The following is a 17468-nucleotide window of genomic DNA, read 5'->3' as shown; positions in this document are numbered from 1 at the left end:
TATTATTTTCCCTGGCAGATGGAGGGCTTCAAACTACAGCCAGTTCTGGGGATTGACTCTGGACGAAGGAATCCGTTACAGACTGGGGACCAGACGACCCTCAACTACAGTGTTGAACATGAATGAACTGAATGTAAGCCCACTTATTGTGATGCCTAGAGTAATGGTGTATACAGATTGGAAGTTTTAAAATGCTGGATATGTTCTCCTTCACTGGAGTAAAGGTGATTGAAAGGTGATTTAATAGAAATGTACAATATTATAGCACGGTTCGATAAAGTAGGTAAAGAAAAACTGTTCCAGGGAGTTGTGTCCTAGGCCCAACCATCTTCAGCTGCTTCATCAATGGCCTTCCTTCCAACATAAGATCAGAAATGGGGATGTTCACTGATGACTGCACACTGTTCAGCACCATTCATGGCCCATCAGATACTGAAGCTGTCCCTGTCCATAAGCAGCAAAACCTAGACAATATCCAGGCTCGGGTTGATAAGTGGTGAGCAACATTTCCACCACACAAGTGCCAGGCAATGACCATCTGCAATGAGAGAGAATCCACCCATCTCCTTTGACATTCAATGGCATCCTCATCGCTGAATTCCCCACTCTGAACATCAGCATGGGGAGAGGATCTGTTAATGGGTAGAAAGCAGGGAGTAGGAATAAATGAGGCAGTGAATAGTGGAGAGCTATAGGATCAATGCTGGGACCTCAGCTGATTACCTCAACGACTTACATGAAGAGCCAGGGAGTAATGTATCTAAGTTTGCTGATGACACAAAGCTAGGTGGGGAGGTAGGCTGTGAGGAGGACACTGAGAGGCTACTAAGACATAGCAACTGGATACGTGAGGGAGCAACAAGATGGCAGATGTAGTACAATGTGAGAAGTGTGATGTATCCACTTTCATTGTAAGGCTAGAAAAGCAGAATATTTTTGCAAAGTGACTTCAAAGTGTTGATGTTCAAAGACTTTGAATGTGCTCCGAGAAGGGACGCAGAAAGTTAGCATGCAGATACACCAAGAAATCAGAAAGGGTAATGGCACACTGGCCTTCATTGCAAGGGGATTGGGATATAAGAATCATAGAATCCCTACAGTGCAGAACAAGACCATTCAACCCATCGAGTCTGCACCAACCGTTTGGACGAGCACTCTACCCATGACCACTCCTTTATTCACCCCGCCCTGGTAACCCCACAGCCTAACCATCGCTGGACACTAAGGGCAATTTATCATGGCCAATCCACCTAACCTGCGCATCTTTGGACTGTGGGAAGAAACCAGAGCACCCGGAGGAAACCCACGCAGACACGGGGAGAAAGTGCAAACTGCACAGTCAGTGACCCAAGGCCAGAATTGAACCCGGGTCCCGAGACAGCAGTGCTAACCACTGTGCCACCGTGCCGCCCTTATTACAAATGTACAGGATTTTGGTGAGACCGCATCTGGAATACTTGTGCAGTTTCGGTCTCCGTATTTAAGAAAGGATATATTCCAATTGGGGACGGTACAGCAAAGATTAACTGGATTGGTCCCTGGGATAAGGGGGTTGTCCTTTGATGAGAGGCTGAGTGAATTGGGTTTATATTCTCGGGTCCAGAAGAATGAGAGATTATCTCATTGAAACCTGGGGTACACTCCATGGGTCGGAGAATCTAAAACACGGGGTCACGGTCTCAGGACAAGGGAACGTTTAGGCTGAAAAGAGGAGACATTACTTCAATCAAAGGGTTGCGAATCTTTGGATTTCTCTGCCCCAGAGGGTTGTGGACGCTCCATCATCAAATATGTTTGAGGCTGGGATAGGCAGATTTTTGTGGTCTCAGGGAATTGAGGGATTATGAGGAATAAGAGTGAAGTGGAGTTCGGTCATGGTCATCATGAATGGCAGAGCAGATTCCACAGGTCGTGTGTTTTACTCCTCCTCCTACTTCTTGAGTTCTTGTGCCTTTCGGAAGTCCATGTGCACCACATCAACAGCATTACCCTCATCAGTCCTCTGCTACATTTTCAAAAAACTCAATCGTGTCTGTATAAGACAATTTTCCTTAAATAACGTGTTTGTTAATTATTCCTAATTTGTCCAAGTGACTGTTAATTTTGTCCTGGATCATCATTTTGAACAGCTTTTCCAATACCCAGGTTGAACTGACTGGCTTATATGTGCTGTGTTTATCTTGACACCTCATGGGCATTCTATTTCTCCATCACTGTAATATTCTCTTTCTTTCCTGCCCAAACTTTCCCCACTTGCCTGGATGAGTGCAGCTCCAAGAAGCTTGACATCATCCAGGGCAAAACATCCCACTTCTTTGCCCACACAACCCCCAATCGCACCGCCCCACCCCCATACATCACCCTCAACATTCACTCCCTCCATCACTGATGAACAGTAGCAGCTGTATGTAACATCGACAAGATGCATTGTAGGAACTCACCAAGGCTCCTGAGGCAGCACCTTTCAAAACCATGACCACTGCCACCTAGAAGGACAAGGGCAGCACATACCGGGGAACCTCACCACCTGGCGGTTCCCCTCCAAATCACTCATCACCCTGACTTGGAAATATATCACTGTTCCTTCACTGTCGCTGGATCAAAATCCTGAAACACCCTCCCTAACAGCACAGTGGATGTACCTACAACACATGGACGGAGTCCGACCTCCTCTCTGTGCTAATTGTGATCTTTCTAATTCTTGTGAATCAGGTGTGTCACGAGCTCTATTCCTACAAGCCCTTCGTTTAAAGTGAGTTTCCATCATGTTTCAGATGAACATGGACAGCAATGATCTTCTTCCCAGATACTTCAACGCGGAAGAGAAATGGCCAGGAATGATCCATGAGCCCATGGACCAGGGTAACTGTGCAGCATCATGGGCCTTTTCCACAGCAGGTAAGAGCAACTGAGGGAGACTATCAGAGTGCCACAGTGAGGGGTGTGGGGTATATCAGAGTGTTACAGTGAGGGGTGTGGGGTATATCAGAGTGTTACAGTGAGGGGTGTGGGGTATATCAGAGTGTTACAGTGAGGGGTGTGGGGTATATCAGAGTGTTACAGTGAGAGGTGTGGGGTATATCAGAGTGTTACAGTGAGGGGTGTGGGGTATATCAGAGTGTTACAGTGAGGGGTGTGGGGTATATCAGAGTGTTACAGTGAGGGGTTTGGGGTATATCAGAGTGTTACAGTGAGGGGTGTGGGGTATATCAGAGTGTTACAGTGAGGGGTGTGGGGTATATCAGAGTGTTACAGTGAGGGGTATGGGGTATATCAGAGTGTTACAGTGAGGGGTGTGGGGTATATCAGAGTGTCGCAGTGAGGGGTATGGGGTATATCAGTGTGTTACAGTGAGGGGTGTGGGGTATATCAGAGTGTTACAATGAGGGGTGTGGGGTATATCAGAGTGCCACAGTGAGGGGTGTGGGGTATATCAGAGTGTTACAGTGAGGGGTGTGGGGTATATCAGAGTGTTACAGTGAGGGGTGTGGGATATATCAGAGTGTTACAGTGAGGGGTGTGGGGTATATCAGAGTGTTACAGTGAGGGGTGTGGGGTATATCAGAGTGTTACAGTGAGGGGTTTGGGGTATATCAGAGTGTTACAGTGAGGGGTGTGGGGTATATCAGAGTGTTACAGTGAGGGGTGTGGGGTATATCAGAGTGTTACAGTGAGGGGTATGGGGTATATCAGAGTGTTACAGTGAGGGGTGTGGGGAATATCAGAGTGTTACAGTGAGGGGTGTGGGGTATATCAGAGTGTTACAGTGAGGGGTGTGGGGTATATCAGAGTGTCACAGTGAGGGGTGTGGGGTGTATCAGAGTGTTACAGTGAGGGGTGTGGGGTATATCAGAGTGTCACAGTGAGGGGAGTGGGGTATATCAGAGTGCTACAGTGAGGGGTGAGGAGTATATCAGAGTGTTACAACGAGGGGTATGGGGTACATCAGGGTGTCAGACTGAGGGGTGTGGTGTATATCAGAGTGTTACAGTGAGGGGTGTGGGGTATATCAGAGTGTTACAGTGAGGGGTATGGGGTATATCAGAGTGTTACAGTGAGGGGTGTGGGGTATATCAGAGTGTTACAGTGAGGGGTGTGGGGTATATCAGAGTGTTACAGTGAGGGGTGTGGGGTATATCAGAGTGTCACAGTGAGGGGTGTGGGGTGTATCAGAGTGTTACAGTGAGGGGTGTGGGGTATATGAGAGAGTTCCGATGAGGGGTGTGGGGTATATCAGAGTGTTACAGTGAGGGGTGTGGGGTATATCAGAGTGTTACAGTGAGGGGTGTGGGGTATATCAGAGTGTTACAGTGCAGGATTTGGGGTATATCAGAGAGTTACAGTGAGGGGTGTGGGGCATATCAGAGTGTTACAGTGAGGGGTGTGCGGTATATCAGAGAGTTACGATGAGGGGTGAGGGGTATATCAGAGTGTCACAGTGAGGGGTATGGGGTTTATCACAGTGTTACAGTGTGGGGTGTGGGGTAGGGGTGTGGGGTATATCAGAGTGTTACAATGAGGGGTGTGGGGTATATCAGAGTGCCACAGTGAGGGGTGTGGGGTATATCAGAGTGTTACAGTGAGGGGTGTGGGGTATATCAGAGTGTTACAGTGAGGGGTGTGGGGTATATCAGAGTGTTACAGTGAGGGGTGTGGGGTATATCAGAGTGTTACAGTGAGGGGTGTGGGATATATCAGAGTGTTACAGTGAGGGGTGTGGGGTATATCAGAGTGTTACAGTGAGGGGTGTGGGGTATATCAGAGTGTTACAGTGAGGGGTTTGGGGTATATCAGAGTGTTACAGTGAGGGGTGTGGGGTATATCAGAGTGTTACAGTGAGGGGTGTGGGGTATATCAGAGTGTTACAGTGAGGGGTATGGGGTATATCAGAGTGTTACAGTGAGGGGTGTGGGGAATATCAGAGTGTTACAGTGAGGGGTGTGGGGTATATCAGACTGTTACAGTGAGGGGTGTGGGGTATATCAGAGTGTCACAGTGAGGGGTGTGGGGTGTATCAGAGTGTTACAGTGAGGGGTGTGGGGTATATCAGAGTGTCACAGTGAGGGGAGTGGGGTATATCAGAGTGCTACAGTGAGGGGTGAGGAGTATATCAGAGTGTTACAACGAGGGGTATGGGGTACATCAGGGTGTCAGACTGAGGGGTGTGGTGTATATCAGAGTGTTACAGTGAGGGGCATGGGGTATATCAGAGAGTTACAGTGAGGGGTTTAGGGTATATCAGAGTGTTACAGTGAGGGGCATGGTGTATATCAGAGTGTCACAGTGAGGGGTGTGGGGTACAGCAGAGAGTTACCGTGAGGCGTGTGGGGTATATCAGAGAGTTACAGTGAGGGGTGTGGGGTATATCAGAGTGTTACAGTGAGGGGTTTGGGGTATATCAGAGTGTTACAGTGAGGGGTGTGGGGTATATCAGAGTGTTACAGTGAGGGGTGTGGGGTATATCAGAGTGTTACAGTGAGGGGTATGGGGTATATCAGAGTGTTACAGTGAGGGGTGTGGGGTATATCAGAGTGTTACAGTGAGGGGTGTGGGGTATATCAGAGTGTTACAGTGAGGGGTGTGGGGTATATCAGAGTGTCACAGTGAGGGGTGTGGGTGTATCAGAGTGTTACAGTGAGGGGTGTGGGGTATATCAGAGTGTCACAGTGAGGGGAGTGGGGTATATCAGAGTGCTACAGTGAGGGGTGAGGAGTATATCAGAGTGTTACAACGAGGGGTATGGGGTACATCAGGGTGTCAGACTGAGGGGTGTGGTGTATATCAGAGTGTTACAGTGAGGGGCATGGGGTATATCAGAGAGTTACAGTGAGGGGTTTAGGGTATATCAGAGTGTTACAGTGAGGGGCATGGGGTATATCAGAGTGTCACAGTGAGGGGTGTGGGGTACAGCAGAGAGTTACCGTGAGGCGTGTGGGGTATATCAGAGAGTTACAGTGAGGGGTGTGGGGTATATCAGAGTGTCACAGTGAGGGGTGTGGGGTATATCAGAGAGTTACAGTGAGGGTTGTGGGGTATATCAGAGTGTTACTGTGAGGGGTGTGGGTTATATCTGAGTGTTACAGTGAGGGGTGTGCGGTATATGAGAGAGTTACGATGAGGGGTGTGGGGTATATCAGAGTGTTACAGTGAGGGGTGTGGGGTATATCAGAGTGTTACAGTGAGGAGTGTGGGGTATATCAGAGTGTTACAGTGCAGGATTTGGGGTATATCAGAGAGTTACAGTGAGGGGTGTGGGGCATATCAGAGTGTTACAGTGAGGGGTGTGCGGTATATCAGAGAGTTACGATGAGGGGTGAGGGGTATATCAGAGTGTCACAGTGAGGGGTATGGGGTTTATCACAGTGTTACAATGTGGGGTGTGGGGTAGGGGTGTGGGGTATATCAGAGTTACGATGACGGATGTGGGCTATATCAGAGAGTTACAGTGGGGGTATTGAGTATATCAGAGTGCTAGAGTGAGGCGTATGGGGTATATCAGAGTGTCACACTGAGGGGTAAGGGGTATATCAGAGTGTTATAATGACGGGTATGGGGTATACCAGAGTGTCAGACCCAGGGGCGTGAGGTATATCAGAGTGTAACAGTGAGTGGTGTTGTATATATCAGAGTGTTACAGTGAGTGGTGTGGTGTATATCAGAGTTACAGTGAGAGCTGTAGGGTATATCAGAGTATTATAGTGAGGGGCGTGGGGTATATCAGAGTGTCACAGTGAGGGGTGGGGGGTATATCAGTGTTACAGTGAGGAGTGTGGGGTATACCAGAGTGTTACAGTGAGGGGTCTGGGGTATATCAGAGTATAATAGTGAGGGGCGTGGGGTATTCAGAGTGTTACAGTGAGGGGTGTGGTGTATATCAGTGTTACAGTGAGGGGTATGGGGTATATCATAGTATTACAGTGAGGAGTGTGGGGTATATCAGAGTGTTACAGTGAGGTGTGTGGGGTCTATCAGAGTGTCACAGTGAGGGGCGTGGGGTATATCAGAGTGTCACAGTGAGGGGTGAGGGATATATCAGAGTGTTACAGTGAGGGGCATGGGGTCTATCAGAGTGTCACAGTGAGGGGAGTGGGGTATATCAGAGTGTCACAGTGAGGGGTGTGGGGTATATCAGAGTGTTACAGTGAGGGGTGTGGGGTATATCAGAGTGTTACAGTAAGAGGTGTAGGGTACATCAGAGTGTTATAGTGAGGGGCGTGGGGTATATCAATGTCACAGTGAGGGGTGTGGGTTATATCAGAGTGTTACAGTGAGGGCTGTGGGGTATATCAAAGTGTCACAGTGAGGGATATGGGGTATATCAGCGTGTTACAGTGAGGGGTGTGGAGTATATCAGGGTGTCACAGTGAGGGGTGTGGGGTATATCAGAGTCACAGTGAGGGGTGTGGGGTATATCAGAGAGTCACAGTGATCGGTGTGGGGTGTATCAGAGTGTTACAGTGAGGGGTGTCGGGTATATCAGAGTGTTACAGTGAGGGGTGTGGGGTATATCAATGTCACAGTGAGGGGTGTGGGTTATATCAGAGTGTTACAGTGAGGGCTGTGGGGTATATCAGAGTGTCACAGTGAGGGATATGGGGTATATCAGAGTGTTATACTGAGGGGTGTGGGGTATATCAGAGTGTTACAGTGAATGGTATGGGGTATATCAGAGTGTTACACTGAGGGGTGTGGGGTATATCAGAGTGTTACAGTGAGGGGTGTGGGGTATATCAGAGAGTCACAGTGAGGGGTGTGGTGTATATCAGAGTGTCACACTGAGGGGTTTGGGTATATCAGAGAGTCACAGTGAGGGGTGTGGGGTATATCAGAGTGTCACAGTGAGGCATGTGGGGTATATCAGAGAGTTACAGTGAGGGGTGTTGGCGTATATCAGAGTGTTACAGTGAGGGGTGTGGGGTATATCAGAGTGTCACAGTGAGGGGTGTGGGGTATATCAGAGTGTCACAGTGATGGGGGTGGGGTATATCAGAGTGTCACAGTGAGGGGTGTGGGGTGTATCAGAGTGTGACAGTGAGGGGTGTGGGTTATATCAGAGAGTTACAGTGAGGGGTGTGGGGTATAGCAGAGTGTTACAGTGAGGGGTGTGGGGTGTATCAGAGTGTCACAGTGAGGGGTGTGGGGTATATCAGAGTGTCACAGTGAAGGCTGTGGGGTATATCAGAGTGTCACAGCGAGGGGTGTGTGGTATATCAGAGAGTTACAGTGAGGGGTGTGGGGTATAGCAGAGTGTTACAGTGAGGGGTGTGGGGTATATCAGAGTGTCACAGTGAGGGGTGTGGGGTATATCAGAGTGTCACAGTGAGGGGTGTGGCATATATATGAGAGTTACAGTGAGGGGTGTGGGGTATATGAGAGTGTTACAGTGAGGGGTGTGGGGTGTATCAGAGTGTCACAGTGAGGGGTGTGGGGTATATCAGAGTGTCACAGTGAGGGGTGTGGGGTATATCAGAGTGTCACAGTGAGGGATGTGGGGTATATCAGAGAGTTACAGTGAGGGGTGTGGGGTATATCAGAGTGTTACAGTGAGGGGTATGGGGTATATCAGAGTGTTACAGTGAGGGGTGTGGGGTATATCAGAGTGTTACAGTGTTGGATATGGGGTATATCAGTGTCACAGTGAGGGGTGTGGGGTATATCAGAGTGTCACAGTGAGGGGTGTGGGGTATATCAGAGTGTCACAGTGAGGGGTGTGGGGTATATCAGAGTGTTACAGTGAGGGGTGTGGGGTATATCAGAGTGTTACAGTGAGGGGTTTGAGGTATATCAGAGTGTTACTGTGAGGGGTGTGGGGTATATCAGAGTGTTACAGTGAGGGGTGTGGTGTATATCAGAGTGTGACAGTGAGGGGTGCGGGGTATATCAGAGCGTCACACTGAGGGGTGTGGGGTATGTCAGTGTGTCACAGTGATGGGTGTTGGGTATATCTGAGTGTCACAGTGAGGGGTGTGGGGTATATCAGAGAGTAACAATGAGGGGTGTGGGGCATAACAGAGTGTTACAGTGATGGGTATGGGGTATATCAGAGTGTTACAGTGAGGGGTGTGAGGTATATCAGAGTGTTACAGTGAGGGGTGTGGGGTATATCAGAGTGTCACAGTGAGGGGTGTAGGGTATATCAGAGTGTCACAGTGAGGGGTGTGGGGTATATCAGAGTGTTACAGTGAGGTGTGTGGGGTATATCAGAGTGTTACAGTGAGGGGTGTGGGGTATATCAGTGTCACAGTGAGGGGTGTGGGGTATATCAGAGTGTCACAGTGAGGGGTGTGGGGTATATCAGAGTGTTACAGTGAGGGGTGTGGGGTATATTAGAGTGTTACAGTGAGGGGTGTGGGGCATATCAGAGTGTTACAGTGAGGGGTGTGGGGTATATCAGAGTGTCACAGTGAGGGGTGTGGGGTATATCAGAGTGTCACAGTGATGGGGGTGGGGTATATCAGAGTGTCACAGTGAGGGGTGTGGGGTGTATCAGAGTGTCACAGTGAGGGGTGTGGGGTATATCAGAGTGTTACAGTGAGGGGTGTGGGGTATATCAGAGTGTTACAGTGAGGGGTGTGGGGTATATCAGCGTGTTACAGTGAGGGGTGTGGAGTATATCAGAGTGTCTCAGTGAGGAGTGTGGGGTATATCAGAGTGTCACAGTGAGGGGTGTGGGGTATATCAGAGTCACAGTGAGGGGTGTGGGGTATATCAGAGAGTCACAGTGATCGGTGTGGGGTGTATCAGAGTGTTACAGTGAGGGGTGTCGGGTATATCAGAGTGTTACAGTGAGGGGTGTGGGGTATATCAATGCCACAGTGAGGGGTGTGGGTTATATCAGAGTGTTACAGTGAGGGCTGTGGGGTATATCAGAGTGTCACAGTGAGGGATATGGGGTATATCAGAGTGTTACAGTGAGGGGTGTGGGGTATATCAGAGTGTTACAGTGAAGGGTATGGGGTATATCAGAGTGTTACACTGAGGGGTGTGGGGTATATCAGAGTGTTACAGTGAGGGGTGTGGGGTATATCAGAGAGTCACAGTGAGGGGTGTGGTTTATATCAGAGTGTCACACTGAGGGGTTTGGGTATATCAGAGAGTCACAGTGAGGGGTGTGGGGTATATCAGAGTGTCACAGTGAGGCATGTGGGGTATATCAGAGAGTTACAGTGAGGGGTGTTGGCGTATATCAGAGTGTTACAGTGAGGGGTGTGGGGTATATCAGAGTGTCACAGTGAGGGGTGTGGGGTATATCAGAGTGTCACAGTGATGGGGGTGGGGTATATCAGAGTGTCACATTGAGGGGTGTGGGGTGTATCAGAGTGTCACAGTGAGGGGTGTGGGTTATATTAGAGAGTTACAGTGAGGGTTGTGGGGTATAGCAGAGTGTTACAGTGAGGGGTGTGGGGTGTATCAGAGTGTCACAGTGAGGGGTGAGGGGTATATCAGAGTGTCACAGTGAAGGCTGTGGGGTATATCAGAGTGTCACAGCGAGGGGTGTGTGGTATATCAGAGAGTTACAGTGAGGGGTGTGGGGTATAGCAGAGTGTTACAGTGAGGGGTGTGGGGTATATCAGAGTGTCACAGTGAGGGGTGTGGGGTATATCAGAGTGTCACAGTGAGGGGTGTGGCATATATATGAGAGTTACAGTGAGGGGTGTGGGGTATATGAGAGTGTTACAGTGAGGGGTGTGGGGTGTATCAGAGTGTCACAGTGAGGGGTGTGGGGTATATCAGAGTGTCACAGTGAGGGGTGTGGGGTATATCAGAGTGTCACAGTGAGGGATGTGGGGTATATCAGAGAGTTACAGTGAGGGGTGTGGGGTATATCAGAGTGTTACAGTGAGGGGTATGGGGTATATCAGAGTGTTACAGTGAGGGGTGTGGGGTATATCAGAGTGTTACAGTGTTGGATATGGGGTATATCAGTGTCACAGTGAGGGGTGTGGGGTATATCAGAGTGTCACATTGAGGGGTGTGGGGTATATCAGAGTGTCACAGTGAGGGGTGTGGGGTATATCAGAGTGTTACAGTGAGGGGTGTGGGGTATATCAGAGTGTTACAGTGAGGGGTTTGAGGTATATCAGAGTGTTACTGTGAGGGGTGTGGGGTATATCAGAGTGTTACAGTGAGGGGTGTGGTGTATATCAGAGTGTGACAGTGAGGGGTGCGGGGTATATCAGAGCGTCACACTGAGGGGTGTGGGGTATGTCAGAGTGTCACAGTGATGGGTGTTGGGTATATCTGAGTGTCACAGTGAGGGGTGTGGGGTATATCAGAGAGTAACAATGAGGGGTGTGGGGCATAACAGAGTGTTACAGTGATGGGTATGGGGTATATCAGAGTGTTACAGTGAGGGGTGTGAGGTATATCAGAGTGTTACAGTGAGGGGTGTGGGGTATATCAGAGTGTCACAGTGAGGGGTGTAGGGTATATCAGAGTGTCACAGTGAGGGGTGTGGGGTATATCAGAGTGTTACAGTGAGGTGTGTGGGGTATATCAGAGTGTTACAGTGAGGGGTGTGGGGTATATCAGTGTCACAGTGAGGGGTGTGGGGTATATCAGAGTGTCACAGTGAGGGGTGTGGGGTATATCAGAGTGTTACAGTGAGGGGTGTGGGGTATATTAGAGTGTTACAGTCAGGGGTGTGGGGTATATCAGAGTGTTACAGTGAGGGGTGTGGGGTATATCAGAGTGTCACAGTGAGGGGTGTGGGGTATATCAGAGTGTCACAGTGATGGGGGTGGGTTATATCAGAGTGTCACAGTGAGGGGTGTGGGGTGTATCAGAGTGTCACAGTGAGGGGTGTGGGTTATATCAGAGAGTTACAGTGAGGGGTGTGGGGTATAGCAGAGTGTTACAGTGAGGGGTGTGGGGTGTATCAGAGTGTCACAGTGAGGGGTGTGGGGTATATCAGAGAGTAACAATGAGGGGTGTGGGGCATAACAGAGTGTTACAGTGATGGGTATGGGGTATATCAGAGTGTTACAGTGAAGTGTGTGAGGTATATCAGAGTGTTACAGTGAGGGGTGTGGGGTATATCAGAGTGTCACAGTGAGGGGTGTAGGGTATATCAGAGTGTCACAGTGAGGGGTGTGGGGTATATCAGAGTGTTACAGTGAGGTGTGTGGGGTATATCAGAGTGTTACAGTGAGGGGTGTGGGGTATATCAGTGTCACAGTGAGGGGTGTGGGGTATATCAGAGTGTCACAGTGAGGGGTGTGGGGTATATCAGAGTGTTACAGTGAGGGGTGTGGGGTATATTAGAGTGTTACAGTCAGGGGTGTGGGGTATATCAGAGTGTTACAGTGAGGGGTGTGGGGTATATCAGAGTGTCACAGTGAGGGGTGTGGGGTATATCAGAGTGTCACAGTGATGGGGGTGGGTTATATCAGAGTGTCACAGTGAGGGGTGTGGGGTGTATCAGAGTGTCACAGTGAGGGGTGTGGGTTATATCAGAGAGTTACAGTGAGGGGTGTGGGGTATAGCAGAGTGTTACAGTGAGGGGTGTGGGGTGTATCAGAGTGTCACAGTGAGGGGTGTGGGGTATATCAGAGTGTCACAGTGAAGGCTGTGGGGTATATCAGAGTGTCACAGCGAGGGGTGTGTGGTATATCAGAGAGTTACAGTGAGGGGTGTGGGGTATAGCAGAGTGTTACAGTGAGGGGTGTGGGGTATATCAGAGTGTCACAGTGAGGGGTGTGGGGTATATCAGAGTGTCACAGTGAGGGGTGTGGCATATATATGAGAGTTACAGTGAGGGGTGTGGGGTATATGAGAGTGTTACAGTGAGGGGTGTGGGGTGTATCAGAGTGTCACAGTGAGGGGTGTGGGGTATATCAGAGTGTCACAGTGAGGGGTGTGGGGTATATCAGAGTGTCACAGTGAGGGATGTGGGGTATATCAGAGAGTTACAGTGAGGGGTGTGTGGTATATCAGAGTGTTACAGTGAGGGGTATGGGGTATATCAGAGTGTTACAGTGAGGGGTGTGGGGTATATCAGAGTGTTACAGTGTTGGATATGGGGTATATCAGTGTCACAGTGAGGGGTGTGGGGTATATCAGAGTGTCACAGTGAGGGGTGTGGGGTATATCAGAGTGTTACAGTGAGGGGTGTGGGGTATATCAGAGTGTTACAGTGAGGGGTTTGAGGTATATCAGAGTGTTACTGTGAGGGGTGTGGGGTATATCAGAGTGTTACAGTGAGGGGTGTGGTGTATATCAGAGTGTGACAGTGAGGGGTGCGGGGTATATCAGAGCGTCACACTGAGGGGTGTGGGGTATGTCAGAGTGTCACAGTGATGGGTGTTGGGTATATCAGAGTGTCACAGTGAGGGGTGTGGGGTATATCAGAGAGTAACAATGAGGGGTGTGGGGCATAACAGAGTGTTACAGTGATGGGTATGGGGTATATCAGAGTGTTACAGTGAGGGGTGTGAGGTATATCAGAGTGTTACAGTGAGGGGTGTGGGGTATATCAGAGTGTCACAGTGAGGGGTGTGGGGTATATCAGAGTGTTACAGTGAGGTGTGTGGGGTATATCAGAGTGTTACAGTGAGGGGTGTGGGGTATATCAGTGTCACAGTGAGGGGTGTGGGGTATATGAGAGTGTCACAGTGAGGGGTGTGGGGTATATCAGAGTGTTACAGTGAGGGGTGTGGGGTGTATTAGAGTGTTACAGTGAGGGGTGTGGGGTATATCAGAGTGTTACAGTGAGGGGTGTGGAGTATATCAGAGTGTCACAGTGAGGGGTGTGGCGTATATCAGAGTGTCACAGTGAGGGATGTGGGGGAGATCAGAGTCACAGTGAGGGGAGTGGGCTATATCAGTGAGTCACAGTGAGCGGTGTGGGGTATATCAGAGTGTCACAGTGAGGGGTGTCGGGTATATCAGAGTGTTACAGTGAGGGGTGTGGGATATATCAATGTCACAGTGAGGGGTGTGGGGTATATCAGAGAGTCACAGTGAGGGGTGTGGTGTATATCAGGGTGTCACAGTGAGGGGTTTGGGTATATCAGAGTGTCACAGTGATGGGTGTGGGGTATATCAGAGTGTCACAGTGAGGGGTGTGGGGTATATCAGAGAGTAACAATGAGGGATGTGGGGTATAATAGAGTGTTACAGTGATGGGTATGGTGTATATCAGAGTGTTACAGTGAGGGGTGTGGGGTATATCAGAGTGTTACAGTGAGGGGTATGGGGTATATCAGAGTGTTACAGTGAGGGGTGTGGGGTATATCAGAGTGTCACAGTGAGGGGTGTGGCATATATCAGAGAGTTACAGTGAGGGGTGTGGGATATATCAGTGTGTTACAGTGAGGGGTGTGGGGTATATCAGAGTGTCACAGTGAGGGGTGTGGGGTATATCAGAGTGTCACAGTGAGGGATGTGGGGTATATAAGAGTGTCACAGTGAGGGGTGTGGGGTATATCAGAGAGTTACAGTGAGGGGTGTGGGGTACATCAGAGTGTCACAGTGAGGGGTGTGGGATATATCAGCGTGTTACAGTGAGGGTTGTGGGGTATATCAGACTGTCACAGTGAGGGGTGTGGGGTATATCAGAGTGTTACAGTGAGTTGTGTGGGATATATCAGAGAGTTACAGTGAGGGGTGTGGGGTATATCAGAGAGTTACAGTGAGGGGTGTGGGGTATATCAGAGAGTTACAGTGAGGGGTGTGGGGTATATCAGAGTGTTACAGTGAGGAGTGTGGGGTATATCAGAGTGTTACAGTGAGGGGTGTGGGATATATCAGAGTGTTACAGTGAGGGGTGTGGGGTATATCAGAGTGTTACACTGAGGGGTTTGGTTATATCAGAGCGTCACAGTGAGGGGTGTGGGGTATATCAGAGAGTCACAGTGAGCGGTGCGCGGTATATCAGAGTGTCACAGTGAGGGGTGTCGGGTATATCAGAGTGTTACAGTGAGGGGTGTGGGGTATATCAGAGAGTCACAATGAGGGGTATGGAGTATATCAGAGTGTGACAGTGAGGGGTATGGGGTATATCAGAGTGTCACAGTGAGGGGTGTGTGGTATGTCAAAGAGTCACAATGAGGGGTATGGGGTATATCAGAGTGTGACAGTGAGGGGTGTGGGGTATATCAGAGAGTCACAGTGAGGGGTGTGAGGTATATCAGAGTGTTACAGTGAGGGGTGTGGGGTATATCAGAGTGTTACAGTGAGGGGTGTGGGGTATATCAGTGTCACAGTGAGGGGTGTGGGGTATATCAGAGTGTCACAGTGAGGGGTGTGGGGTATATCAGAGTGTTACCGTGAGGGGTGTGGGGTATATCAGAGTGTTACAGTGAGGGGTGTGGGGTATATCAGAGTGTTACAGTGAGGGGTGTGGAGTATATCAGAGTGTCACAGTGAGGGGTGTGGCGTATATCAGAGCGTCACAGTGAGGGGTGTGGGGTATATCAGAGTCACAGTGAGGGGAGTGGGCTATATCAGAGAGTCACAGTGAGCTGTGTGGGGTATATCAGAGTGTTACAGTGAGGGGTGTCGGGTATATCAGAGTGTTACAGTGAGGGGTGTGGGGTATATCAATGTCACAGTGAGGGGTGTGGGGTATATCAGAGTGTTACAGTGAAGGCTGTGGGGTATATCAGAGTGTCACAGTGAGGGATATGGGGTATATCAGAGTGTTACAGTGAGGGGTGTGGGGTATATCAGAGAGTCACAGTGAGGGGTGTGGTGTATATCAGAGTGTCACAGTGAGGGGTTTGGGTATATCAGAGAGTCACAGTGATGGGTGTGGGGTATATCAGAGTGTCACAGTGAGGTATGTGCGGTATATCAGAGAGTTACAGTGAGGGGTGTTGGGTTATATCAGAGTGTTACAGTGAGGGGTGTGGGGTATATCACAGTGTCACAGTGAGGGGTGTGGGGTATATCAGAGTGTCACAGTGAGGGGTGTGGGGCATATCAGAGTGTCATAGTGAGGGGTGTGGGGTGTATCAGAGTGTCACAGTGAGGGGTGTGGGGTATATCAGAGAGTTACAGTGAGGGGTGTGGGGTATAGCAGAGTGTTACAGTGAGGGGTGTGGGGTGTATCAGAGTGTCACAGTGAGGGGTGTGCGGTATATCAGAGTGTCACAGTGAGGGGTGTGGGGTATATCAGAGTGTCACAGTGAGGGGTGTGGGGTATATCAGAGTGTCACAGTGAGGGGTGTGGTATGTATCAGAGAGTTATAGTGAGGGGTGTGGGGTATATCAGAGTGTTACAGTGAGGGGTGTGGGGTATATCAGAGTGTCACAGTGAGGGGTGTGGGGTATATCAGAGTGTCACAGTGATGGGTGTGGGGTATATCAGAGTGTCACAGTGAGGGGTGTGGGGTATATCAGAGTGTTACAGTGATGGGTATGGGGTATATCAGAGTGTTACAGTGAGGGGTGTGGGGTATATCAGAGTGTTACAGTGAGGGGTTTGGGGTATATCAGAGTGTTACAGTGAGGGGTGTGGGGTATATGAGAGTGTTACAGTGAGGGGTGTGGGGTATATCAGAGTGTCACAGTGAGGGGTGTGGGGTATATCAGAGTGTCACAGTGAGGGGTGTGGGGTATATCAGAGTGTCACAGTGAGGGGTTTGGGGTATATCAGAGAGTTACAGTGAGGGGTGTGGGGTATATCAGAGTGTTACAGTGAGGGGTATGGGGTATATCAGAGTGTTACAGTGAGGGGTGAGGGGTATATCAGAGTGTTACAGTGAGGGGTTTGGGGTATATCAGAGTGTTACAGTGAGGGGTGTGGGGTATATGAGAGTGTTACAGTGAGGGGTGTGGGGTATATCAGAGTGTCACAGTGAGGGGTGTGGGGTATATCAGAGTGTCACAGTGAGGGGTGTGGGGTATATCAGAGTGTCACAGTGAGGGGTTTGGGGTATATCAGAGAGTTACAGTGAGGGGTGTGGGGTATATCAGAGTGTTACAGTGAGGGGTATGGGGTATATCAGAGTGTTACAGTGAGGGGTGTGGGGTATATCAGAGTGTTACAGTGATGGATATGGGGTATGTCAGTGTCACAGTGAGGGGTGTGGGGTATATCAGAGTGTCACAGTGAGGGGTGTGGGGTATATCAGAGTGTCACAGTGAGGGGTGTGGGGTATATCAGAGTGTCACAGTGAGGGGTGTGGGATATATCAGAGTGTTACAGTGAGGGGTGTGAGGTACATCAGAGTGTTACAGTGAGGGGTGTGGGATATACCAGAATGTGACAGTGAGGGGTGCGGGGTATATCAGAGTGTCACAGTGAGGGGTGTGGGGTATAACAGAGTGTTACAGTGAGGGGTTTGGGGTATATCAGAGTGTTACAGTGAGTGGTGTGGGATATATCAGAATGTGACAGTGAGGGGTGCGGGGTATATCAGAGCGTCACACTGAGGGGTGTGGGGTATATCAGAGTGTCACAGTGAGGGGTGTGGGGTATATCAGAGAGTAACAATGAGGGGTGTGGAGTATATCAGAGTGTT

The 17468-nt window shown here is 49.6% G+C and overlaps 1 protein-coding gene across 1 annotated transcript in view; it reads left to right on the top strand.

The window, feature by feature from the left end:
• tinagl1 (tubulointerstitial nephritis antigen-like 1) overlaps positions 1-17468 on the top strand; it is a 281010-nt gene that overhangs the window by 116475 nt on the left and 147067 nt on the right. Inside the window, exons 4-5 of the mRNA XM_072503177.1 lie at positions 19-133; positions 2775-2898. Of these exons, the coding sequence (XP_072359278.1) occupies positions 19-133; positions 2775-2898 (239 nt within the window). The remainder of the gene's footprint in view (positions 1-18; positions 134-2774; positions 2899-17468) is intronic.

The sequence above is a fragment of the Scyliorhinus torazame genome, chromosome 1 (assembly GCF_047496885.1).
Source record: "Scyliorhinus torazame isolate Kashiwa2021f chromosome 1, sScyTor2.1, whole genome shotgun sequence".
In the NCBI taxonomy this organism is placed as follows: Eukaryota; Metazoa; Chordata; class Chondrichthyes; order Carcharhiniformes; family Scyliorhinidae; genus Scyliorhinus; species Scyliorhinus torazame.
Note: the sequence above shows the minus strand (reverse complement) of the source record. Positions and strands in the feature narration are given on the sequence as shown.